The 25,921-nt window shown below is 35.9% G+C and overlaps 3 protein-coding genes across 4 annotated transcripts in view; 1 reads left to right on the plus strand and 2 right to left on the minus strand.

The window, feature by feature from the left end:
• Positions 1 to 671: 671 nt before the first annotated feature.
• Positions 672 to 4,846, minus strand: LOC128245393 (uncharacterized). The gene is made up of 3 exons (XM_052963532.1): positions 4,457 to 4,846; positions 2,929 to 3,220; positions 672 to 2,675 (listed from the first exon to the last, which is right to left on the minus strand). Exons 1-3 carry the CDS (start codon positions 4,744 to 4,746, stop codon positions 2,097 to 2,099), a joined length of 1,161 nt encoding a protein of 386 aa, XP_052819492.1. The 5' UTR covers positions 4,747 to 4,846; the 3' UTR covers positions 672 to 2,096.
• Positions 4,847 to 9,968: 5,122 nt separating this feature from the next.
• LOC128246757 (lim and transglutaminase domain protein ltd-1-like) lies at positions 9,969 to 14,524 on the minus strand. Its single transcript, XM_052965170.1, has 6 exons — positions 14,283 to 14,524; positions 13,551 to 13,754; positions 12,921 to 13,001; positions 12,641 to 12,795; positions 12,409 to 12,452; positions 9,969 to 12,135 (listed from the first exon to the last, which is right to left on the minus strand). Exons 1-6 carry the CDS (start codon positions 14,304 to 14,306, stop codon positions 10,493 to 10,495), a joined length of 2,151 nt encoding a protein of 716 aa, XP_052821130.1. The 5' UTR covers positions 14,307 to 14,524; the 3' UTR covers positions 9,969 to 10,492.
• Positions 14,525 to 14,589: 65 nt separating this feature from the next.
• The window catches only part of LOC128246756 (E3 ubiquitin-protein ligase MIB2-like), a 36,716-nt gene continuing 25,384 nt past the window's right edge, over positions 14,590 to 25,921 (plus strand). Inside the window, exons 1-7 of one of the 2 annotated variants that reach the window (XM_052965168.1) lie at positions 14,590 to 14,712; positions 15,504 to 15,621; positions 17,257 to 17,344; positions 22,534 to 22,717; positions 23,352 to 23,452; positions 23,733 to 23,948; positions 24,200 to 24,321. In XM_052965168.1, coding sequence (XP_052821128.1) covers positions 15,508 to 15,621; positions 17,257 to 17,344; positions 22,534 to 22,717; positions 23,352 to 23,452; positions 23,733 to 23,948; positions 24,200 to 24,321 — 825 coding nt within the window. In that variant the 5' untranslated portion in view covers positions 14,590 to 14,712; positions 15,504 to 15,507. Of the gene's footprint in view, positions 14,713 to 15,503; positions 15,622 to 17,256; positions 17,345 to 22,533; positions 22,718 to 22,934; positions 23,113 to 23,351; positions 23,453 to 23,732; positions 23,949 to 24,199; positions 24,322 to 25,921 lie in introns of both variants that reach the window. The other variant, XM_052965169.1, reaches the window with a different exon arrangement.

The raw sequence follows: 25,921 nt of genomic DNA on the forward strand, positions 1-25,921 counted from the left end.
TGCAGTCTTATTTTAATGTTTATTTTTCATATGCCAACATTTTATATATGAGGACCCTATTGTTTTGGGGGTCAGAAGGCCAAAAGTCTAAGCAATAGTCAACTGTTTTTGGGAACGGTTTGATGTAGGATAATGAATCTCATCATTAGGTTGACTCTTAAAAAGGAATAACCATTTTGTTTCTACTAAGCATGTCAAAGTCAATGACAAGATATTTCATCAAAAAACTGTGTGCAAATGGTTTAATGTTTGGTGAGAACACTCCACTCAACCAGTAGATAACCCTATTTTAGGGGTCAGCAGGTCAAAAGACGCAGCCATGGTCAACTAATTCTGGAAAACGAAACGATCCATACAATTACTTGAGAACGGTTTTATGTTGGACCATGAGATCTAAACAGTATGTTTCCCTTAACCAGTAGATGAAAACTTGATTGTGGTTGGGGGGGATGGGCTCAGAACGTGTTGAATGTTTTGAAAACTTTATCCACAATTTACACGATAAAGCTTTAACAATAAAACCATAGCCAGTGGATGAAATATTAAACCTAATAAACATGTGGTCCTTACAGAATTAAAATGACAGTGAATAGGATGCACAAAAACACAATCTAAACCTCTCCCCAATTAATGAAGGAATGCACTTATAGTTAACAACAAACAATTACAAGTGTTTTGAATAACGCACATTTATTGTTCATTACAGTAAAGAAACAAACTTTAATAATATCAATGGCCAAATGAATCACCAAAAAGCACATGTGCACAATTAACAACTGGTGAGTGTACTTTACTTTGAAATATAAAAATTGAAAATGTAATTCAAATTCTAGACATCAATTTTCATCATTAAACATCATCAATTATTGCATATAATAAATTTCTTCCTCAAAACTGATTTTTGAAGCAAACTCTTGAAATTCTGTAGCAAGTGAATCCCACTACAGATTATCATTTTCGGATAAAGTACCCAAGACTGACCCTTTCTGTTACTCTTCATAAATAAATGTAAAGTAATGGAATGGTTCAGTCACAGGTATTCGACAATGTAGATTACAAAAATACAGGTACATTTTATGATTAGAAATGAAATTGGAAGACTTCCAGACTGGCACCGAAATATAACTGTCTACCACAAATCAAAATATTCCAATGAATGTTTTGGTCAGTTCTAGACGATTCAAGAATAGCAATAGTCTGTTTCATAGAAATAAAATGATAGTCCTTAATGCAGATAAGAGTGGTAGTAAATTGTCCAAAATGGCAAGTTATTTAACAAAAGAATTATCCTTCAGTACAGCTTTTTTTCACTCGGACTTAAGATCAGACATATTCTATGTTTTTGAATAAAACTAATAATCAGAAACACAGTTAAATGTAAATAGATATAAAAATAATGCACATTGTATTACTAGTCAGTAGTAAAAGACACCATACTTATAGAAATGTACCCTGAAACTTCTTGACAATTCTTTTTTGGCCGATTATGCACAAGTACATATTATGTTGTATTTCAAAGTTAATAAAAAATTTATTGGAGGTAGTTTCTATAATGACTCCCTTACAAAAGATTAGTCACCCTAATTAAGATTTGTTATAAAAGGCCCCAAAGCTATTTACTTATATTGCTATAAGAATATAACCAACAAGCCCAAAATATACATGTGTACATAAACAATGTTACAGTACGCATTACGACAAAACAAAGATATTTTCAACTCCACATACAGTAAGCCCAGACTAGTGCTAGTTACAATCACTCAAAAATGTCCTTTTCATGAAGATTTGGCCAAACAAATATCTTAACAACTGTATAATATATTACTGTTTTGGCTAAAAGTGTCAATGCAAAAAATGTTTGAATGATGTTTACAAGTTTTCTGTCATCTAAAATATACTTATTACTATACTTATTCTGCATTTTAAACCATTTATTACACTTGAAATGTATTTTGCTCTCATAAACTGTAAAGACTTTAAGCATATAATCAATATGGTTCCATCATATGGGGAAGACTAGCATTATTTAAAACAAACAATAGCACAATAATTTTGTTTATAAAACTAAGCCTATACATGTTGATCAATACAGAGTATTACACTCCGTTCATTTTTCTCATTCTAATAAGTCTTGGGTTTATACCAAGTTTCATGGACCTCATAGCCATTGCTCGATTGAAATGACGCTGAGGTTTTCCTTCTGTGGTTTCCTCATAATTGGCCTCCATCGATGTTATTACCCCAAAAACCACGCCCATAATGAGAAACAGAATTATAAAGAGAGTGTATTGAGTCATAGAAGGATTGGGTGTACCCTCCATATCTCGTAAATGTGCTTCCGCGCGTTGGAAACCCGGGTTTAGCCTCAAGGCCTGCTGAAAATGTAGACTAGCCTCTTGGTAATGACCGTAAGCCTTCAGAATTTCTCCGAGGGTGAAATGTTGGTGCCAGGAGTTTTCATTTTCTGGTTGCATTGCTAGTGATCTTCGAGTTAGAAATATGGCATCATCTAAAAACTGGAGGTTGAACAAGATTCTTGCGAGGTATAACAATACATCAGGGCTGTTTGGGGAGATTGCCAATGCTTTTCGAAAACATTCTATGGACAGCTGAGTGTTGCCTTTTATTCGCCAGAAGTTTCCGATCTGTGAGTATGTTGATGGTGTTCTTGGGGTCTGAAAAGAGGGAGAAATAAATTTTACTTGGTGTTAATAACAAACTAAAGGCAGTATTGCGTAACTTATAAATTCAACTCAAGATCTTGATTACCGCAGAAAAAGTAGGATTTCAAAAAAGAAAAGAAAAGCACCTCCATTGTTAACCTTAGTGGTCATTGAAGTTATTACTTAATTGTTCATGACAATTACCAGGTAGAACCACATAAATGAGTTTGTACAGTACATTTTTTACCTTTCTGTCTGACCATACCTGCTTTTTAAGTTTTTTCAATCTGGACTCGAGTTCGGTCATATCTACATCAGATGAAGCTTTCGCCCCCTTTTTCCGGAACATGATGGCCACCTCCGGTTCAGGAATATGAGGGTGCTCTCCACGTTGGGTAATACCTCTGAGATGGTCGTACTGAGTAAAATTTGCAGGTTTACCACATGTCAGCAGTTTTTTGTTTCCTTTGGTTACTGAATCTTTACCAGTGGTTGCCTTTTTATTTTGATCATTCTTTGGACTCTCTTGCTCTGCTGTCAGCATTGATCTGTCATTGCTGAAAGTAAAATAATATCAACAAACTTTCATACATTTATGAACAAATATTGAATCTTTAACAACTTTAATTTTTATGATTTATTAGTGAAAGGATATGCATTCTTTTATATCTGCTGGTTCCCTGTTAAGCGCACATTTTGTTCCAGGAAAGCAAGACTTCTTTTTTCGTCTTGTTTATTATGGTCTGCCTAATTCATTCTACAGTGTCATCCAGGCTTTTTTATTTTAATGAAGTTGCTTGGGCCTGGTCGATATCATTAAAAAAAAAACTGAACGGCATTTTAGAATGACTATGGCCTGACTGTGCTTATATGCATTATGGCTTGACCCTGCCACTTCACCCTGTGTGGTTAAATTCTGAGGCAAAAAGAGGACATTTTACTAAAGAGGTATTTCAAAGCCTAAATACTGTGAGAATGGCACTGAGATATGGATTGTTCTACAGCACTAACATTTTGTTAAGAAAGAAAACTGTACTCCTTATAGTCAACCACTAGTCCAAACTCCACTGATTGCTATATATATATTGTAATTTGTTGTTTCAACTTTATATTAATCACTCTCGTTGGCATGATTTTACGCGAGAGTGTGGTCTTGTTGTGTTGTCAGGGAAACCGGAGTACCCAGAGACAACCCACTTGTCCTGATTGGTGACCACAAACCAAACTCACATGCGTCCATGCCGGGAATCAAACCCGGGTCACCTAGCTAACCACTGCACTAACTGGACAACCTTAAATATATATTAATAAACAGCCAGCATAATTCAGTGGTAGAGCGTATACTTTGGTTGCAGGTCGGGGTTCAAACCCCAGCCGCATCAAACGGAATGAATAAAATATGGTACCAGTAGCTCCCTTGGCTTGCACTAGGCATTTAAAGGGTTGTACTGGGAAAATGGTGTACTCAGTACTGTTTCAAACTAGGAATGTTGTATCCAGTATATAAGTGCTATGCAAAAAGAATCAAAACGTTTCTTCGCAAAGAGCTAGGGTTTCACACCCAGATCTTTTGTATTTCACTCTGTTTCTCAAAGTCTTCAATCGTCTTTTGACTAAATTTAGCTGTCACTTCTATCTCATGTCACTTAAACACAATTTAAGCTGTTATGATGTAAAGGCGAGGTCAAGCCAGCAGCCAGTGGAGACAGACAGACCTTGATAAACTCAAATAAACAAACATACATATTAACTGTGTTGACATCATGGAATCTTCTAGAGTAACAAAACCTTACTTTTTCTTGTTGTTTGCCATTTCCTGACACATTGTACACTCCGTCTGACTGTCGACAAGCCACTGTCCATCCTCTATACGTTGATTCGTGATAATTCTAAACATCGCATCGTCATCAACTTCGTGATTATTTCCAAACAACAGATCATCATCGGCTTTCAAAACTTTGCCCTCTTCCACATTCAGTCTCCAGTGATTTGCGCCCACAGAACTACGGGAATTACTGTTGACTATGTGTACAGATATTAGGTACATTGCCATGTATGACATACACGGTAAATCGTAAGTCATTTTGGCTAAAGCACGCCTGAAAAGGCGCTAAAATTGTTATATTTCTATTTTGACAGATGGTACCAAATTTTCAAAATGGCGGGTTGGATACTTCCGTCCATTTGTGATATTTTTTGGGTGCGGGGTGATACAGGAATCCAGTGGATTTCACGTGAAATCCACTCAAAACGTGAAATCCACTCAGAACTCAGTTATTTTAATTAATAATTTATTTTTTTTATATACATATTAGAAAGTGCCTCATGAAGGGTTTATATTTCAAATTTTATTGAAATTGGTCAAAAAATAAAGAAGTTAGAGCAATTTTTCATTTTTTTCCAAAAATAGATCGGAAATCGAGGTGAAATCCAGATTCCGATAAGTGAAATCCACTCATAACTCATTAATTTTAATAAATAATTTTCTGTTTTTGTATATTTATTAGAAAGTGCCTCATCAAGGGTTTATATTTCAAATTTTATTGAAATTGGTCAAAAAATAAAGAAGTTAGAACAATTTTTCATTTTTTTCCAAAAATAAATCGGAAATCGAGGTGAAATCCAGTTTTCGAGAAGTGAAATCCACTCATAACTCATTAATTTTAATAAATAATTTTCTGTTTTTGCATATTTATTACAAAGTGCCTCATAAAGGGTTTATATTTCAAATTTCATTGAAATTGGTCAAAAAATGAAGAAGTTAGAGCAATTTTTCGAAAATAGATCGGAAATCGAGGTGAAATCCAGTTTTCGAGAAGTGAAATCCACTCTTAACTCAGTTTTATTAATTAGTAATTTTTATTTTTTGTATACATTTTGGAAAGTGCCTAATAAAGGGTTTATATTTCAAATTTTATTGAAATATATCAAGAAATGAAGAAGTTAGAGCATTTTTTTCGGAAATCGAAGTGAAATCCACATTTTGACAAGTGAAATCCACTTTTTTCAGACGTGAAATCCACTCATAACTCATTCATTTTTAACAAATTAATTTTTCTGTAGAACAAATAATTGAAAGGGCTTCATAATGGGTTTATATTTCAAATTTTATCCAAATTGATCCAAAAATAAGAAAGTTGTACACCTATTTTGAAAAAAGATCGGAAATCGAAGTGAAATCCACATTTTGACAAGTGAAATCCACTTTTTCAGACGTGAAATCCACTCATAACTCATTTATTGTTAACAAATTATTTTTTTGTTGAACAAATTATTGAAAAGGCTACATAATGGGTTTATATTTCAAATTTTATTCAAATTGATCCAAAAATAAGAAAGTTGAAGTTATATTGTGAGGGCGTTTTGTTGTGTATGCATATTTTTTTTTTTTTATGATAAACACAATATCCATACACATCCAGGCCATACCACGTGGAGGCGCCCTCAATCATGGCCTTTTTTTACTTTCGAATTTTGAAAATATTAAAAAATTAATAAATAATCCGAAAATTGTTTTGTATTATTTGTTTATGCCAGACATTTATTTATGGTTATTTATACATGTACATTGGTTGATATACGTAATCATAAAAAAATAAACAAACAAATACAACAGAACAAAGTTACACCAAGTGAAATCATATGTTTAACTTGGTTTACAATAATGAGAGATACTGAAAAGGTATGTTCACAACAGTTAAGGAAAATAATTACACAAAATAAACAATAGCAAAATATGAAAAAATATACACAGGTAAACAGAAAGGGGAAACTTCAAAGACAAATTTCTAAGCAAAAAAAGTTTCAACGCACAGAGAAAACGCATCAATAATCTTGTTCGAAAAATTGTACAATGCATTGAAATGAAGGACATAAGATTTCATAAGGACTATCACAGTGACATGGTGCACTACAAAAACAAAGGACACATTAAATACTTTCACGCCATCAGGAAATATATTACGTAATTTCACAGATTAAAACGAGCTAAAAGCAATTATTGTGATGTTAGTTATAAATATGCTTATTGTTGTAGTAATAGTAGTAGTAGTTCGCAAATGTGCTTATAAAAACACGTAGTTATTAATTTATTGTTGCTATATAGTTGTTATTTATGTTTTCAAATGTGCTTCATTCATTCATTTAAAGATGTAGTAATATCTATTCATGATTGTTAATGTACTTTGAACTTATTATGAAATATATTTTTGAAATGAATAAATATTGCATTAACTCATATAAAACGTCTCCGTTTTCAATAATAAGCATATTATAAAATATGCTAAGTATATATTACACTTACCGATTCAGTGCAGCTGTGTAGTTGTACTCATCCCCGACACAAGCCCACTTTATACACGCAAACTTGAGATGACGTTGGTCCCAAGACTTAAGCTCAAGCTTGCCCATTTGACAACATGTACGATGGCACCACAACTTACAATTATCACAATAAATTGAGTCAAGTGCATATGCCTCAAGGCATCCACTACACGGAAAGGTTCCCATTTTATGAACAAATACAGCAGAAATATACAGAAACAATTAATTATCCTTTTAAATATCCAAATATAATAAAACAAAATACACAGAAACAATTAATTATCCGTTTAAATATCAAATAATACGTATATCCAACACTACATGTTCATAGCATAAAAAATAAAAACATAGCAATGACAATTGCCATTTCTGATACATTTTATACTTACCATATCTTCTCAAATTCTTTTTCGGCATAAAATAATTACTGCCATTGTACTTAACTTCTTTAATTTTACCGCCGAGTATGTTATGTCAACTTTCTCGGACATGTGATGTATCACCTTAACCGCTAAATGCGAAAGTAACGGCACGTGAGAGTCGTGATCCTCGTCTTTGATAGATATAGATCAAAGACAAGAGTAATTATTAAACGATATTATAGAACTAATATATTGGATAGTGGTTACTTACAGTAAACAACACACCAATATATTGCATCTCAACTGATTCAGATATTAGATCTAATGTTATATAAGAGATCTTGACTAAAACGGATTAAAAATAATTTGTTAACAATAAATGAGTTATGAGTGGATTTCACGTCTGAAAAAGTGGATTTCACTTGTCAAAATGTGGATTTCACTTCGATTTCCGATCTTTTTTCAAAATAGGTGTACAACTTTCTTATTTTTGGATCAATTTGGATAAAATTTGAAATATAAACCCATTATGAAGCCCTTTCAATTATTTGTTCTACAGAAAAATTAATTTGTTAAAAATGAATGAGTTATGAGTGGATTTCACGTCTGAAAAAGTGGATTTCACTTGTCAAAATGTGGATTTCACGTCGATTTCCGAAAAAAATGCTCTAACTTCTTCATTTCTTGATATATTTCAATAAAATTTGAAATATAAACCCTTTATTAGGCACTTTCCAAAATGTATACAAAAAATAAAAATTACTAATTAATAAAACTGAGTTAAGAGTGGATTTCACTTCTCGAAAACTGGATTTCACCTCGATTTCCGATCTATTTTCGAAAAATTGCTCTAACTTCTTCATTTTTTGACCAATTTCAATGAAATTTGAAATATAAACCCTTTATGAGGCACTTTGTAATAAATATGCAAAAACAGAAAATTATTTATTAAAATTAATGAGTTATGAGTGGATTTCACTTCTCGAAAACTGGATTTCACCTCGATTTCCGATTTATTTTTGGAAAAAAAATGAAAAATTGTTCTAACTTCTTTATTTTTTTACCAATTTCAATAAAATTTGAAATATAAACCCTTGATGAGGCACTTTCTAATAAATATACAAAAACAGAAAATTATTTATTAAAATTAATGAGTTATGAGTGGATTTCACTTATCGGAATCTGGATTTCACCTCGATTTCCGATCTATTTTTGGAAAAAAAATGAAAAATTGCTCTAACTTCTTTATTTTTTGACCAATTTCAATAAAATTTGAAATATAAACCCTTCATGAGGCACTTTCTAATATGTATATAATTTTTTTTAAATTATTAATTAAAATAACTGAGTTCTGAGTGGATTTCACGTTTTGAGTGGATTTCACGTGAAATCCACTGGATTCCTGTATCACCCCGCACCGATATTTTTTGTTTATGGAAACTGCGCATGTTCTCATTAAATACCGCAAAGGCAAATCTATTAGCGAAAGGATATTACCGTAAAGGATAAGTACATGATATGTTTTCAGAAAAGGATTTACGACGTTTAGACGACTAAAATAAGATTTATATGTTAAAGACGGTTGGTACAGGTGATAAAACACCACTTTGAGTGGAGGGCGCGGCTCGGCCGGGGCCACTAGCATCTTCCACTAGCCACAATGATGCCGCTTTAAGGGAACTTTCTAACATTTGGACATTCATTATGCTCCCCTTAACGTACATGTAGACTTGCCATAAAAAAATATCCAAAGACTCTTAAGCGGCTGTTTATATGGACAACATCCTCCACATGCCGGAAAGCCTTTCTCTATCATACGAATTGATACTTATGCCAAGCGTGATATATATCATTGTACTGCAATCAAAGTTATTACTGTTATAACTTTACTCGCCCCTTTTTGTCCAAGGTGACCGCAGCCGTGACCTTTAACATACTAACCTCATCATAAAAAGGGGCAATTTGCATGTCACTACCAACCTGCCTACCAAGTTTGATGACCAATCAATCTCTAGTTATCAATCTGACAAGGTTTTGGTGTTTAAGGTCACCGCAACCTTAGAAAAACTGACCTCGAAATCAACACACGTTATTTGCTGGTCATTACCAATTCTAGTTATCATTCGGATAAGCTTGTATAGTGTTGATTAGAGGTTACCACGACCGTGACGTACTGTACTGACCTACAAAACCAATGAAGGATCGTCTGCTAGTCATGCTCGACCTGTTTACCGAGTTATTTCAGTAAACGTCCACTTGTTGTCAATCGGACAAGGTTTAGTCTACCGACCGACGGACAAAATGACCTACTGACCGACCTTCCGACGGACGAACCGACCTACTGACCGCCGGCGACCTTTCGACGGCCGAACCGACCTACTGATCGACCTTCCGACGGACGAACCGACCTACTGACCGACCTTCCGACAGACCGGCATGGGCAAAGGGGAGCAAAATTATATATATTTGAATTGGAAAAAACATTTTCTCTACAAAACTATTCACAATTATATACTATTTGACTTAACCTTTTTCTTCTTAGCATAGTTATTATGACATTTAACATTAACTATACACAACATGTAAACAACGGAGATTTGTTTTATGATTTAATGGTTATTCCTATTATTCAATTAAAAATGATTTATTATACATGAATCATAAAGTAGAACGAGTAATAATTCATGGCGTCCAGGATTAAATACAAAGCAGGCAAATTATGAATTGTTTCAACATTTTGACGTCAATGTAGTCGACAATCCTCGATCCGAACTTGCCGAATTGTTACGATTGTGAATTCGATTTAAGACAATTATATTGATGAAAGGTCTGCAACTTGTTGAAAACCAGGTAAACACTGGTCACTTCCACTGCCAACTGCATGGAAGTGCATATGTTATATTGACATTGTAACTGTAATGAAGGTATCAGATGTTCAATTATGTAGATTTTGGATGAGTGGGGTCTCCATATTCTATTGGAATCATTTGAAAAAGTGTTGCTTGCTGCTTACTGTAACATTTAACATTATTACTACCGGCTGGACGAAACGCTTATTTCTACATCTGATACCCTAAAAATGTAAAACATGAGAACCGGTACAGTACTCTCTATACTGCTGCAACAAGGACAACCATTCCGGCATTATTTATCTCCCCTGACTTTCGCCAATGCGGTAAAGTATTTTGTGTCGTCACGGGAAGCTGTACGTCTGATGCTGGAGCCGGGCCTCTTTGGTTTGTCATCTGGAACTAAAACGATGCTGTCGTCTTGTGCTCCGACTGACTTCATGGGAACTACTTTGTTGCTAGAAACCGCTTTCATCTCGCGTTTTTCTGAGGGGCGACGCGCCACTATTTCCGGTTGAACAGGAAGCACGACGTTCAGGGGAATTTCCGGTATCTCCTGAAGGTCCGCGTCAACTCTCACAAAGTTTTGCGCGGTGGGACTCTTTCTCGGGGAAATTGTGACATTGGTCACTGGTTCCGGTGGCTCAGGTGTCTTATTGTCCACGGGATATTCGTTGAGCTCCGGAGAGTTACGGAGACTGGTGGTGGGTTGTGAGCTGGATTCCATAAGGACGTTTGATGTGCTTACGATCGATTCAGCGATTTCCGGTGGCTTTTCTGTGGACGGAATGGGTTCCACCGGAGGGCGTCGGGTTTCTGCTTGCACCAATTTTCGCGGAAGCTCCGGCGTGTCCTCAATTTCCGTCTTTTCTGTCAATATTCCGAGCGGGACCTCTTTCTGTTGTATATCGCTAATGAGCAGGTAATTACAGACGTTACATTCTCGACGTTGATCCATGGGGACGTTACTACCGCGGACGTTACGTGCGAACATCTTCAACGTATACTCTCCAAAGGGCGGCGCTTCGACGAGAAACGTCATAATATTTACGTCGACTTCGAACTTATCGCTTAAAGCGTTCACATTGAAATCGTTGTCGTACGTTGACGCCATTCTAAAAAAGAATTTCATGTTTTGGACGTGATTTGTGTCGACGATTTTGAATCTAATCTTTGTTTGAATGTTTTTGGCCACAATAATCCCGCTCGTGTAATTGAAAGGAGCCAGTCCTACTTTTGCTATTTCAGATCCGGGGCCCCAGCCAATGGGGTCCATTTTCGGAAATCCTCGGTCCGCTGGTTCCTCGACAATGACTTTATAAATTGCGATCCAGTCATAATCCTTATACAGACTTCCGTTTGTGACTTGCTTCCCGACGATCTCCATTCGGTAGATTCCGCTTTCCGGAAACCGAACCCGAATGGAGACGGAACTTTCCGTCAGTCTGTGTATAAAGATCGGGACACTCGTGTTCGAACCTTTGGTCAGGTAACGTTTCGACTCTGGCCTATCAAAGTGAGAAATGTAACAGTTAAATCTCTGATCCGGGCCCTGCTTTGGCTTAATCCCAAATATCAGCTCCACTTCCCCATCCTCCGCCTGAATTTCACATAGCGGATGTGACAGGACCTGCATCCCAAAATCAAAGAATCGGTTCTTTAAACAGACGCTTTCCTCAAAAGAGTCTATGTGACGCGGGGAGTCGAGCAGCTGCCATTTCGGGGTCGCCGCAAAATGCGTGTACATAAGATCCTTAGGATCCGTGAAAAAGAACCTCTCGTCGCATGAGAAGCGCCCCCTGCCGTCCCCAGGGTCCTTGTCCCCGCACGCGCCCCACAGAGCATCAACGAGGCGCCACGTTCCGTCCACGAGCACGGCGTTCCACTCGCCGTAATGCTTCTCCATGCTGATACGGTCGCCGATTTGGTAGTGGATGCCTGAAAATGACACGTTATCATGTTAGTTTTAAATTAATCTGCGGGGTTCTAGATGTGTGGTCTTTATCTAATAACACTTCATCAGGAAGAAAACCAATGCTAATTATGTTGGCATCATATGCTATTTTTTCAATGCTTATGATAAAACTCACATTTTTTTAATATATACATACATGTATTAAGATATGCTTTCAAAATGATTTTAGTTCAAATTGTTAGCTAATGTACAATAACCTAAATAAAGTAGTAATGGTAATAGCAAAATAACCTTACCTTTAACTGCTCCGTGTATGTTCACAGCGTACAGTCCTGCGTACCTGTATATAATAATGATAATAATAATAATAATATAATAATGATGATAATAATACTTATAATAATAATAATAATAATAATAATAATAATAATAATAATAATAATAATAATAATAATTAATAATAATAATAATAATAATAATAATAATAAAGAAAAAAAAGCCGAGCACGCTCCGATGTCATTTCCGTACCTGCAGAGGAGGCTGAAGAACTTTGAGTATCGTTGTTTCCTGTTCCTGATCATCCATAGGTGGTGAAGGGCGGAGTCTTTGACCTTGGGCTGGGTCTGCAGCACCGCCATCCGGGACAGGGGCTGGTTGGTCACCCACCGGAACAACACACGAACCTGGGGGATAGATAATGATAAATATTTGCGGAGGGATGGGGTTCCCATTAAAACTTCATTCTCTTTTTGAAAGGGGACAGTCATTGAAAAAAAATGATAAGAGCTATATTAGGAAAAATGTTCACCTTTGAGACGTCATCTTCGTAACCCTCCACAAGATAATCGACCAGGGCTGATATAGGCTTGCTCAGGGTTGTTAAGGGCACCTGTGTTAACAAGTAAAACACATATTGTATTGATTTCGGTGTTCAAATATTGACGTCATGTGTGCTGAGTACACAACGTCATTTTCGTATCTCTTCACAAGATACTCGACATTTGCTGACATAGGTTTTCTCATGGTTTTCAAAAGAACACGCATACACAATCAAAATATAACAAAATATAACACTTTCGGTGTTCAATGTATTGACGTCAAGTCCGCTGACCTTATGACGTCATATTCCTATTTCTTCTGAAGATACTTGGTCAGGCGGACAAAGGTTTACCCAGTGTTGTCAAGGGACCTACATCAACAAGTAAAACATTACTGACTGATTTGTGTCTTAAATGGTTAACTTGGAATGGAAATTTGACGTCAAGTTGCACTGACCTCGGAGACGTCCTCTCTTCTAAATCCTACCAGGTACAAGTACAGCCATATTACAAATTTGGTCCGGAGACGGCAGGAACAGTATATAAAGATAGTTTACCGTACTAGATTAATTGGCTTATATAATCGTCAAATACAGAAAAAAACAAAACAATAAAAGTACCCTTATCGCTTTGTCGTCTACGAGCAGATATTCGCTGACGTCGAAGAATTCCGACTTTGACCGAGTGTGTGGAGCCGGAGGCAGAAGTGTTTTCGGAATTTGCCGAACATCCTTTACATAGAAGTCGTGTGATTCGACGAACTTGTACGAGCTGGACGGAGATTTTGTATAAAGGGCGATAAGGTCCGGTCCTCCCTTTATTTTCTGAAAGTACAACGAGAAAATATTTTATTTTTATTTTTTCAGTTACAACACTTTTAAACTGAACGACATGTTCCCATACATATAGCCGTAGACATAGTACCATGGAGGAAATGTCTCTGTGTTTCATCATAATTTCAATGTTATAGAAATGTTAGGTAGTTTTTTTTTCTAGGGGGAGTACCCCCACCCCCTCCCCCCGCCAACACTTTAAACCGAATAATTTCCAGCTCGGAGAAGGGTGCAAGTCAAAGGATTACGTCCCTAAAATACGCCCCTTCTAACTTCCAATCCTGGACCCGCCCCTGGATTCAAAGACAATTGTTACAGAAACAGGTTGTTAAATCAACATTAAGTGTGTCCATTGTCCAGTCAATTGTATAGATTATTTTGTGAGAAATATGAATCCATGTTATTAAAAACTGTCGATATACATGGAATTATAATACTAAAAAACACATAAAGTAATTAAGAAAAACGGCTCATTTATAAATACTCCGTTATAAAAAAACTGATTATGAAATATCTTACCCTTTTTATGCAGTTTAAACTCATTTTCTTAATGTAATACCTCTGCCATTTTTATTTATTTTTCACCAGTCATGGTATCTCGTGACTAATATTGAATCGAGAAATGTTTTAAAATCAGGTTGTGAGGAGAGATATACATTTGTCATTTACACAATAGACATTGTTTAAAAGAAATGTTTTAAATAAGTGAAATCATGCATTTCAAAAGATTGAAATCGATACTTATAAGTTTCGTTGCGTTCATTGAATTAACCGGAGAACAAGGCTTAAAATAAACCGATATTTGATTGGTTAGTCAAAACGAAAGTAGAATTTAGGATCTCCAAATCCAGGAAGGAATTTAAGATTTGTAAAGTCACTATTAAATCCCAGTAAGGAAACTGTGTGAACATTGGATAATACCTGATTTTACCAAAAAAAACGCTTTAAAGTAAGGTATACGTTTTACCGTGTGTCATTTAAAAAAATCAGAGGTTGTATATTTTAAATAGGTATATATTTTAATATTTGTGAAACCGAAAGTAGCAAAAAAATGTCGTATTCATAACAATAGGTTTTGAGAAATAAAGCTGTGTTTGTCTTTTTGTTTTTAAAGTGTTTGTCTTTTTTGTTTTATCTATTATCATTCACTTTGTAACTGCAATTAAGAGCTGAAATTAACCGAATTTTCAACATATTTTAGAGATCAATAAATCATAATTTCAATGTGTAAATATACATGTATGCCAAATAAAAGAAACCTGCCGATCATTTGAATGTAAAGCGATTTGTTTGTAATTTTCGAATTCAATTATCTGATATATATTTACCTATATTCACAGGAATTTGACTCATGTTTTGGTCGGGAAAGATATATGAAAAAAATCATTTTATGACCAAATACAGAAAAAAAAACGATTTAGGAAAGTAAAACCTGATCACCATAATAATAATAATAATTTTTAAAATATCATTTCAGATCAATTAATGCATAAAAAATCCTATGCCTATATTGTTATTTGAATAATTGTCCTTACCGTATTAAACGTTCAAAGACTCAAAAAGTGTCCTTTATCTATATGGTTACGTTCGGCCTTCGAGTATAGCGCGGCCCAAACAGGTACATCATAGGTCTTGTTTAAGTCTCCATAACACACAAGGCGGTTCGTTCGGACAGCAATTTCTCAGCTAATAACGGTTCTAAAACTCGTATTACAAAATGTTTTTTTTTCTTTTCAATAGAAGTATGAGGCCCGGCATAAGAGTCTTGCGAGGCCCTGACTGGCGTTATGGGGATCAGGATGGAGGCCCTGGATATCTAGGAACTGTCACCAAAATTTATCCCGATAACACGGTGCAGGTATGTCACTAGTAACCTGTGACTGTAACAACTATCTTAAGTCGTACATAAGTCGGTGTGTCGTGTAGATATGAAATGAAAATTACCCCCTCAGTGTCTTTGTAGTATACAGTTCTCGAAATCCAGCTGCTGTGGCCGCCTATTTACTGTTGTCTGTCATCCGTCATGCGTCGTTCCATTCAAAATAAATAAATATACAAAATAGCAACAGCAGGTCCTTCCGCCATAAACACAATTTTGTTTAAATATAAACTGTCATTAACTTCTGATAGAGAATAAAGCTCCATAACAACAGCAATATATGAGTGACATTTGCCAGAAACAGTGCTATTTGCAAAAAAAAAAAATGATCTTGACAAAGTATACACAGACAAAAAATCCCTACCTACCCTACCTATTGATTTTGGGGCTGTTACCCGAAACAATCAGTTTGAGGCCTGATATGCTATCTATTAAACGACTTCTTTTCTCACACTTCATGGGTTTGTCCAATGTTCTTGACACTTATTTTCAAGCCTTTCTTGAGTTGACTTTCCACTAAACAGGAAAACAGATTATAAACAAGAAAAAAGTCAAGTCGGCGCAATGAAAATAGAAGAAAAACGTGCATGCAGATAACCAAAAATGTTTATTATTTCAATGATAATATTTGTTTTAATGTTGGGTGTACATATGCTTGAAGAACATTATGGTTAATAATATTGTTACAATAGTTTAAGACCGGAATTATAGATATTCTGTGGGTTTTTTTTCCAAACTAATCCTCCGGTTAAAACTAAATTATAACAAAAATATACATACGTTTCTTCGGAAGAAATAGAGTCAATGGTCTAAATTACTAAACCATAGATTTCAATAGAATGCAATTGACCTTTTATTTGTACCGGCATGTTATGTGTACTCTTTGCTTTATATTTTGTATAAGTTTTTGTAACACATTTCACTCATATGAGTATATAAAACGGGGATACAAAATACTATACATCAAAAGGGAATTATCTGGAGTTCATTCTTTCGAATGACATTTTCAAAACAAACAATTAAGCTCAAGGTTAATTTTTCAAAACTCGGCATTTTTGCTGTCACCAAGAGAGATCACTGCGTAGGAAAGTTTTTTGAAAGTTTGAAAGTTTGAGGTTTACAAACATAAAGGATATTATAATAGTACCGTGTAACCTTTATCTATTGATATCAATCGGAACACCTCGGCCTGTATCTATCTCGGAGATGGCCGAGTTGTTATGACTGAGTTGGTATTTAAAATAAAAAAATAAAAATGATAAGCAGGGCTATTATCATTTAAGGTTTCATTATCAATTAAATTGTAAAATTTTATAAAACATACTAAACTTCATATTTTATCATGCAACGTGGAAACTATTGAAAGCATTGTTCTGCAATTTATGAACTAGTCCCTAAGTTGGAATATTTCTAAAGTAATATATCAAATATAGTTGGCCGACTAAAGAAGGGCGCCGACTAATAACAATATATTGCTTATACCAGAGATCATACAACTTTCAGTGAGCTTAAGGTAACCTAACCGTCCACTGCGTTCAAACGTTTTTACTTTTTAGCAAAAATGTCATAACCTGTATATTGTGGTAAAAATCTGAAATATTGATTTTTTGCTAGGTCCGTTGGGACGTGGGCACGGAAACCACGTGCAGGGCGGGGCGTGATGACGCGTTCGATCTGCGTCTTTATGACAACGCACAGATAGGTAAATATACGTTCATTTAATTAAACCTTTATCAGTTGTTCTGTTTTAGGGGGAAAAAGAAAGTCCATGTATTGTCATATGCTTTGTCGTCTACGTCAACGGTCTCCTTTGGCAGTGATTAAGAACAGTCACACCTCTGAGTTACGGCAAAACTTCATTTCATTGTAATTTTCCTTCTCTTAGAGCATTGATGGTAAAATTTGCAGGAATATATAGGAACATAAGGTTGGTCACGTGACAAAGATGGACGTGTTAAATTTTCGGTGACAAATTTTATCAAGTTTTCTGGATATTTAGAGTGTGTTTCGATAGAATTTATGGATATTTATGTGGAATTATGTGCATTGGTGAACGTTCGTGCGAGTGATGGGAAAATCTAGTAGAAACAGGGCCAATAAACGTAAAAAGGGCAGTAGTACGGACGAGGAGATAGAAACTCCAAGTCCAAATGAATAACGTAGAAGCCAGATTAGAAACATTAACTGTACTAGAAGAGAAAGCAAATAGTTTTGATAAGGATCTCAAGAAATTATGGACCTTAGTGCACGATGCAAATAATCGATTTGACGAAAAGCTCGCAAAAACTGATGAAAAGGTTGAACAGATTGACTTTCGTCAGGCTGAAATAGCATCAAATGTTGAACAATTAGAGCAACAAAATATGAAAATGCATGAAGAATTGGTATACCTTAAGACTAATTCTTCTTCAAATATAAACATTGATGGATATAAGTGTTTTAATTATTTTCGAAAATACAAACATAAAAATGCCAAAAGAAACTCTGGTGGTATTGTAGTTTATGTTAAAAATGAAATTTGTGGCGGTATAACAGTTGTTCGCAACCATTATGATAGTATCATTTGGTTGAAAATTGATAAGAATTTCTTTAAGCTTAAAAATGATATATATTTATGTGGATTATATTTTTGGTCTGATGACTCACCAATTAATAATATTATTGATACAAATTTATTCGATGTATTAAGTGATGACATATTTTATTTTGAATCCTTAGGTAAAATATTAATAGCCGGGGACTTTAATTGTAGAGCAGGGGATAGACCAGATTACATTTTACATGATAATATTATACGGGATTTAGACCCTGATGATTATTTAAATGATGAAGGTAGTGGACGGGCCTCACAAGATAAAATATGCAATGGGCGTGGCATTCGTCTGCTTGACTTTTGTAAGGCTACCAATATGCGCATAATGAATGGGAGATTAGGCATTGATAATAGCAATGGGGCGTATACATATTTCTGCCGTAATACATGCAGTACTATTGATTACCTTTTAGCAAGGGATATTGATTATAAATTACTCAGGAATTTCAGTGTGGGTCACTTTAATCAGTTTAGTGACCATGCACCGCTTTTATTCGATATTTTGATTCACAATAAAATTAATCCGTCGCGAAGTCATTCTAGCGGTTCAAGTTATGTACAATATAAATGGCGTGATGAAAATAAAAACTATTTTCGCAGGGATTTAATCGCGAATTTGAATAACATAAATTCTATTTTCAATATATCACGTAATCCGCTGCCCTATGAAATAGATAGATTAATTGATGAATTTTCGTCACTCGTTTTAAACACAGCGAAACCGTATTTTGGTAAACAATGCTCGGGAAATCGCAATGGTGAGAAAAAATTCGACAACGAATGGTTTAATCACGACTGCTATCTTGCTAAAATGGCATATGTTGATGCCCTTACAAATTTTAATGTGAATAAATCGGATGTTAATAGAAATATATTATGCGATAAAAAGCGGATATATAAAACGCTTATTTGCAAAACTAAGCGAGCTTACACTACGCGTAAGGCGCAAGAATTATATGATTTACGCAATAAACAACCTAAGGAGTTTTGGAGTAAATTTAGGGCAAAGACGAGTAATCCCGCTTGCGACATAGATATTGAGAATTTTAAAGACTATTTCGCTGGTTTATTTAACGATATTAAGTCGGCACAAATAGATGAGATTGATGATTTTGCGAACAATTCGGATTTTAATATCAACGATCCTACGTACGAATCTCTCAATGCTGTTATAACTCACGACGAGGTTCGGAGTGCTGTCAAATGTCTAAAAAGAAATAAGGCTGCGTGTCCTAGCGATAATATGATAAATGAATTTTTCATTGAAACTTTAGACATATTAGTTGGACATTTAACCGATTTATTTAACACTGTTCTAGATGGAGATTATTTCCCTGCATCATGGGCATCAGGATTCATCGTTCCGATACATAAAAAGGGGGACATTAATGATACTAATAATTATAGGGGCATAACTCTGGTTAGTAATTTAGGGAAAATATTTACAAGCGTACTCACTAAACGAGTTGAAACTTGGTTTGATACGAATAATATTTTGTCCGACGCCCAATTTGGATTTAGAAAGGGAAGTAGTACAGAGGATGCCATTTTTGTCTTACATAATCTTATTGAATCAGCATTGTTTAAAAAATTGCGCTTACCGTGTGCCTTTATCGATCTGAAAAAGGCCTTTGATTCCGTGTATAGGAATGCGCTATGGGTTAAACTTTTCCGTATGGGATTGGACGGAAAAATACTAAAATTTTTCAAGGCAATGTATTCAGTAGTTAAGTCGTGTGTAAAACACTGTAATTCATTTTCCGATTTCTTTGATATATCTATTGATCTACGACAAGGCCAAAATAATTCTCCAATACTTTTTTCTCTATTTTTGGAAGATTTAGAGCTATTTTTGCAACAGGGTAGTGACTGTGGTATTGATATATATGAAATATGCATCATGCTACTTCTGTTTGCGGATGATATGGTCATTTTAGGAAATTCCGTGGAAGATTTACAAAGTAGTTTGAATCGTCTGTGCGAATATTGCAAAATATGGGGATTGGAGGTAAATACCGATAAAACTAAGGTAGTTGTATTCCGTAATAGAGGTTCCGTGCGACACAACGAACGTTGGTATTATAATAATGAACCCCTTGAAATAGTCGACAATTTTAATTATCTCGGCGTGGTTTTAAACTATACGGGATCGTTCGTCCTAAATAACCAATTTGTAGTCGGAAAGGCACTAAAAGCCATGCATATATTATTAAAGAATATAAATAAGTACGATGTTCCCCCGAAAATCTCATTACAACTGTTTGATTCTTTTGTTGGCTCCATCCTTTCATATGGTTGCCCAGTATGGGGTTTATCTAAGTCCAAAGAGGTGGAACGCATCCATCTCAAATTTTGTAAGTCTATTTTGGGGGTTAAACAAAGTAGTTGTACAGCAGCAGTATATGGGGAGTTAGGACGATACCCGTTATATATTAATAGATATGTTCAAATTATAAAATATTGGTTTAAGGCCAAAGATTCAAAAAATATTATACTTAATTCTCTTTATCGGGAATCAGTTCAACTGTGTCTTAATGGGTATAATTCCTGGGCTAACAAAATCAAGAACGTACTTGAGGAAAATGGGTTTTTAGATGTGTGGCTCCATCCCGAAAAATACGAACCAAACACCTTTATATGTCTTTTTAAGCAACGTCTTATTGACGTGTTTTTACATAAGTGGAGGGGAGATATCAACACAAGCTCTAAACTAATTCCTGTGTTCAGCCACCTGCACAATGAATTTGGAATGGCCGATTATTTAAATATGTTGTTTAACAAAACTAATAGGAAATGCTTAACTAGATTACGGATGTCATCTCATAATCTGTTTATTGAAACTAAAAGATATGGTCCTAATAGAACTCCAAGAAATGAACGTTTTTGTACATTGTGTGACTTACATGAACTAGAGGATGAATTCCACTTTGTCATTAAGTGTAGTTGTTATAATGATATACGCAACCAATTTTTGAAAAGGTACTATTATTGTCGTCCAAATATGTTCAAGTTTATTGAACTAATTAACAACCAAAATAAGACAATTATTGTGAATTTGTGCAAATATTTATTGCAGGCTAATAACAGAAGGACTCTTTTAATTAATGACCGTGTATAATTAAAATATTTTTGCAGTGACTTAAAGTTTAAGTTTATGTTGTTTATATTGTTTAATATAGTAATTATGTTTTCTAAATGTTTTTTTTCAAATGAACATTCTCCATATTGCTTTGACATCGTTCCAGATTTTGATTGTTGACCACTGTATTGTTAAATTGTATGTAATAATTATTTGTATACTTTGTGTATGACGAGATGCATGAGCATAAGTCTAAATAAAATTCTGTTCTGTTCTGTTCTGTTCTATATTACGTTTTGAATGTTTTACATTTATTAACAGAAATTTTGGTAAAAGAAATGGAATAATTATGATTTTTGTTTCTTTATAAAAATGCTTTTTTGAGTACGAGTCTATGCTTGGACTAGGGATTGTTGTAATCCCGCAATCGGGCCATGCCCATTCGACGAGTGCTCCGATAAAGTTGTTAGTCATTTGAGTTTTTTTGAGCATAGTGCACAGACAGAATGTAAGTCTGGTTAGAGCTACCCTGGTTCTTGAACGTGCGCCAGTGTATAGCATTGTCACACGTAACCCCCATATAACGTCCCTCTCGGAAGACGATACGTATTTTATTTTAGTGTTGCGGCAGGGAGTTGAACCTGCGACCCCTGGATTGACAGTAAAGTGTGTTACCACTAAACCACGGATCCCCACAATGGTCTCCTCATTGTTTCAAAAATCTGCTGATAGTTTGAACACCATTTGTGGAGCATGCTGTATTCGTGCAAGACCGTAGGTGTCATTAATAAGACACTGTATGGTTTTGTTTTAAACTGATTAAAATTCGTATTTAAAGCTGCACTCTCATAGATTGAACGTTTTGACAACTTTTTCATTTTTGTCTTGGAACGAGCCATGGAAACCAGTCATATAAGATTGCTGACAAAAAATTAGATCGCAGATTTTTATATTCAAGTTCAAAAATTGATGTTTTATGCATTTTTCTTAAACCGTTAGTAACGGTAACGGTTTGATCCATAAAACATTAATTTTTGAACGGAAATATGAAAATCTTTGTCAGCACTCTTTTATCATTGGTTTGCAGATATTTACGCAAAAAATTGCTCTTTCCAAGACAAAAAATAAAAAAGTTGTAAAAATATTAATCTGTGAGAGTGCAGCTTTAACACCTTAGTTTGGTATATTTATGATAATCTTTACGATCCACTATGAAAAGGCGTAAAGCAAGTGTATTGTGATGGGCGGTGCTTGGACACGGACGACATCAACATCTACGGCTTCCGATGGAAGTGTCTGGTATGTGAGGATCGGGACAACTGTACTCCCTGTTACATGGCCGGGTATGTGGCCGACTGTATGGGCCATCCACACGCCAGATACGACACCGAGAACGCCACCGTGTAAGCCCTTCCTCTCGCAGGTGGCTGTACATTTAGTCACATGACTGTCTAGGTCACTAAACGCCAGATATTCCACCGAAGCATGCACTGAAAGCACACCCGTAACCCGTGACCAATGTTAAAATTGTTAAAAAATAGGCAAGATGTCAGCCATGCCATAGGTGTTTTAATTGGCTTACAACTTCATAAGTAATTTGGTATCTTTTTTTAATTTAAGGTGTCCTGAACGTTTTGGTAACCTGTAACGCGTGCTCTGTGAGACCGGTTGCAGGGCTGAGGTGGAAATGTCTGGTGTGTAGAAACGTTGATTACTGCACAGAATGTTACATGAACGGAGAGGTCAAAGATTGCCTTGTCCATTCATTTGTTCGATTTACCACCACCGACTCGTTGGTGTAAGTCTTTAATGCCAGCTTTTTCTTCTTCGCCTTTTTCACCGACTGTCTCTTCGGTATAAAATGACAATGCAATCATGCTTTGTTTAACTTATTGACGAGCACGTTTTACTAATTTTATTTGCAAACAGTAGTAACTCTAAAAATCTCTAAAATGCAACTGTTTTATCTATTATTTGCAATTTTAAACGACGTTTTCGACATTTTTTAGAATCGAATTTGAATCTCATTGTTTTCAGTGTACGGGTGCCTCAAAGGAAGCGCAGTAAGAAGATACCACTGTATGGCATATTTCCGGGAGCCACCGTCGCCAAGATAGCAGCTTCCGGTTCTGACGAAGGTATGTACCTTTTCATACACATACGTGTGCCTGCATTCAGATTTATTAATACCTATATTCATTAAAATACGAGTTTGTCGTGAGATTTGAATAACTTAAATGTGGACGGATGTGAGCGAACAATTTTATACAATCGACGCACGTGCACATGGATCCCTGATTTATTTCGCTACTTTGTTTGGTTCCCACATGTCCGACATTTCGTATGGTATCAGACAAATTATCATATTACCAACTAATACTGTATAGTCTGTGTATAAAATTTGATAACTTCATGCAGAAAAAGTTGGTGAGGTGAAGGAGCTGGTGGACCGACCTCCGGAATCCTGGCGCGGAGCGGTCCGCGTGGAGTGGGAGGGAGTGGCTCCCCGGAAAAACGATGACGGGGAACCGGAGTTTCCGGTGTACCGCCTTGGGGCGGACGGGGCGGCAGACGTGCGGCTCGTGAAAGCGAAGTCCCCCGGGAAGGTGTACATTGACCATCTTCCGGTTCTAGGTAAGAACATGCCAAAATGTATTTTGTTTATATAGTAGTTGTAGAACATACGTTTTGCTGAAAAGATTACAAGCACCGTAACATTAAAACTTGTTTTTGTCTGATTTTAAAGGCGGTTTATGTGAAAAAACGTAATTTATCATATTATAATACCCATTACCATAGTAACCTGATATACCATAGGCAGTCATTTAAAACACACGTTTCTACATGAATAAACTGTAAAATGAAACTTTACAAAAATCGTGCAGACCTGACAATGCCCGTGGACATCCATCTGTGCGAGGGCGACCGAGTGAGGATGGACCTGAACTTGGACACCTTCAAGCCGCTCTTGTCTGAGCATGGAGGCTGGATACCGGAACTAGAGAAGGTGATCACTTTCGCTTTAAGTTGCAAAATACTAGTAAATCAAGCCGGCGTAGGCGTGTGTACAAATAGTTTTTATAGAATATATATTTCATTTAATAAATTAGGGTCGCGCTCTCCCCCATTGTTTTGTGTGATACCTATTTCAAACAGGAAACGCTGAACAGCGTATGGTTATCACAGTTCCTATGATTGTATGGTTTCTGGGTTCACACTGTCAGTCATAATGTGTTGCCGTCAGGGGCGGTTTAGGCTTTCGCGAAAGAGGGGGCGCGCCTTGGAGCGTTAATAAGAATGTACTCCCCCTTCCCCCAAAATACGAACAATACATGGTTTAAATGAGTTAATTGGGGCTTGAGGTCATTCCAAAGGAAAGGTCTGACGTAGTGCATTCAAGTGCATTTACGTGCATTCACGTGTATCGAACTGCATTTACGTGCATTCAAGTGCATTGAAGTGCATTCACGTGCATCGAAGTGTATTTTAAATACGTGAATTCAAGTGCATTTACGTGCATTCAAGTACATCGAAGTGCATTTACGTGCATTGAAGTGCATTCACGTGCATCGAAGTGCATTTACGTGCATCGAAGTGCATTCACGTGCATCGAAGTGCATTTACGTGTATTCAAGTGCATCGAAGTGCATTTACGTGCATTCAAATGCATTCAAGTGCATCGAAGAGCATTTACGTGCATTCAAGTGCATTCAAGGGCATTTACGTGTATTCAAGTGTATCGAAGTGCATTTATGTGTATTCAAGTGCATCGAAGTGTATTTACGTGCATTCACGATAATTCAAGTGAATCGAATTGCATTCAAGTGCATCGAGTTGCATTTACGTGTATTCAAGAGAATTCAAGTGCATCGAAGTGCATTCACGTGTATTCAAGTGCACTTCGTTGCATTTACGTGTATTCAAGTGCATCGAAGTGCAATAACGTTTATTCAAGTGTAGCGAAGTGCATTCAATTGCATTCAAGTGCATCGAAGTGCATTTACGTGTATTCAAGTGCATCGAAGGCATTCACGTGTATTCAAGTGCATCGAAGGCATTCACTGTATTCAAGTGCATTTAAGTGCACCAAAGTGCATTTGAGAGCCTTCATGTGCATCGAAGTGCATTTACGTGTATTCAAGTGCATCGAGGTGCATTTACTTGTATTCAAGTGCATCGAAGGCATTCACGTGTATTCAAGTGCATCGAAGGCATTCACTGTTTTCAAGTGCATTTAAGTGCACCGAAGTGCATTTACGTGCATTCAAATGCAACGAAGTGCATTTACGTGCATTCAAGTGCATTTACGTGTATCCAAGTGCATTCAAGTGCATTAAAGTGCATTTACGTGTATTCCAGTGCATCGAAGTGCATTTGCCTGCATCGAAGTGCATTTGTGTGCAATCAAGTGCATCGAAGTGCATTCAAGTGCATCGAAGTGCATTTGAGAGCATTCAAGTAGTGCATCGAAGTGCATTCAATTGCATTTAAGTTCATCGAAGTGCATTTACGTGTATTCAAGTGCATCAAAGTGCATTTACGTGCACTCAAGTGCATTTACATGTATTTACGTGTATTCATGAGCATTCAAGTGCATCGAAGTGCAT

This window comes from Mya arenaria, chromosome 9, assembly GCF_026914265.1.
Source record: "Mya arenaria isolate MELC-2E11 chromosome 9, ASM2691426v1".
Classification (NCBI taxonomy): Eukaryota; Metazoa; Mollusca; class Bivalvia; order Myida; family Myidae; genus Mya; species Mya arenaria.

What these genes read in the sequence shown, in the direction of transcription:
- LOC128246757 (XM_052965170.1), bottom strand. Translation starts at nt 14,306, where the DNA reads ATGAGTTTAAACTGCATAAAAAGG. An exon ending in ACGAAGATGACGTCTCAAAG is followed by an intron (nt 12,796 to 12,920) that starts GTGAACATTTTT and finishes TCTATCCCCCAG; the next exon opens with GTTCGTGTGTTGTTCCGGTG. An exon ending in CATACACGGAGCAGTTAAAG is followed by an intron (nt 12,136 to 12,408) that starts GTAAGGTTATTT and finishes TGTCATTTTCAG; the next exon opens with GCATCCACTACCAAATCGGC.
- LOC128245393 (XM_052963532.1), bottom strand. Translation starts at nt 4,746, where the DNA reads ATGACTTACGATTTACCGTGTATGTCATACATGGCAATGTACCTAATA. An exon ending in ATGGCAAACAACAAGAAAAA is followed by an intron (nt 3,221 to 4,456) that starts GTAAGGTTTTGT and finishes TTTTACTTTCAG; the next exon opens with CAATGACAGATCAATGCTGA. An exon ending in TGAAAAAACTTAAAAAGCAG is followed by an intron (nt 2,676 to 2,928) that starts GTATGGTCAGAC and finishes CCCTCTTTTCAG; the next exon opens with ACCCCAAGAACACCATCAAC.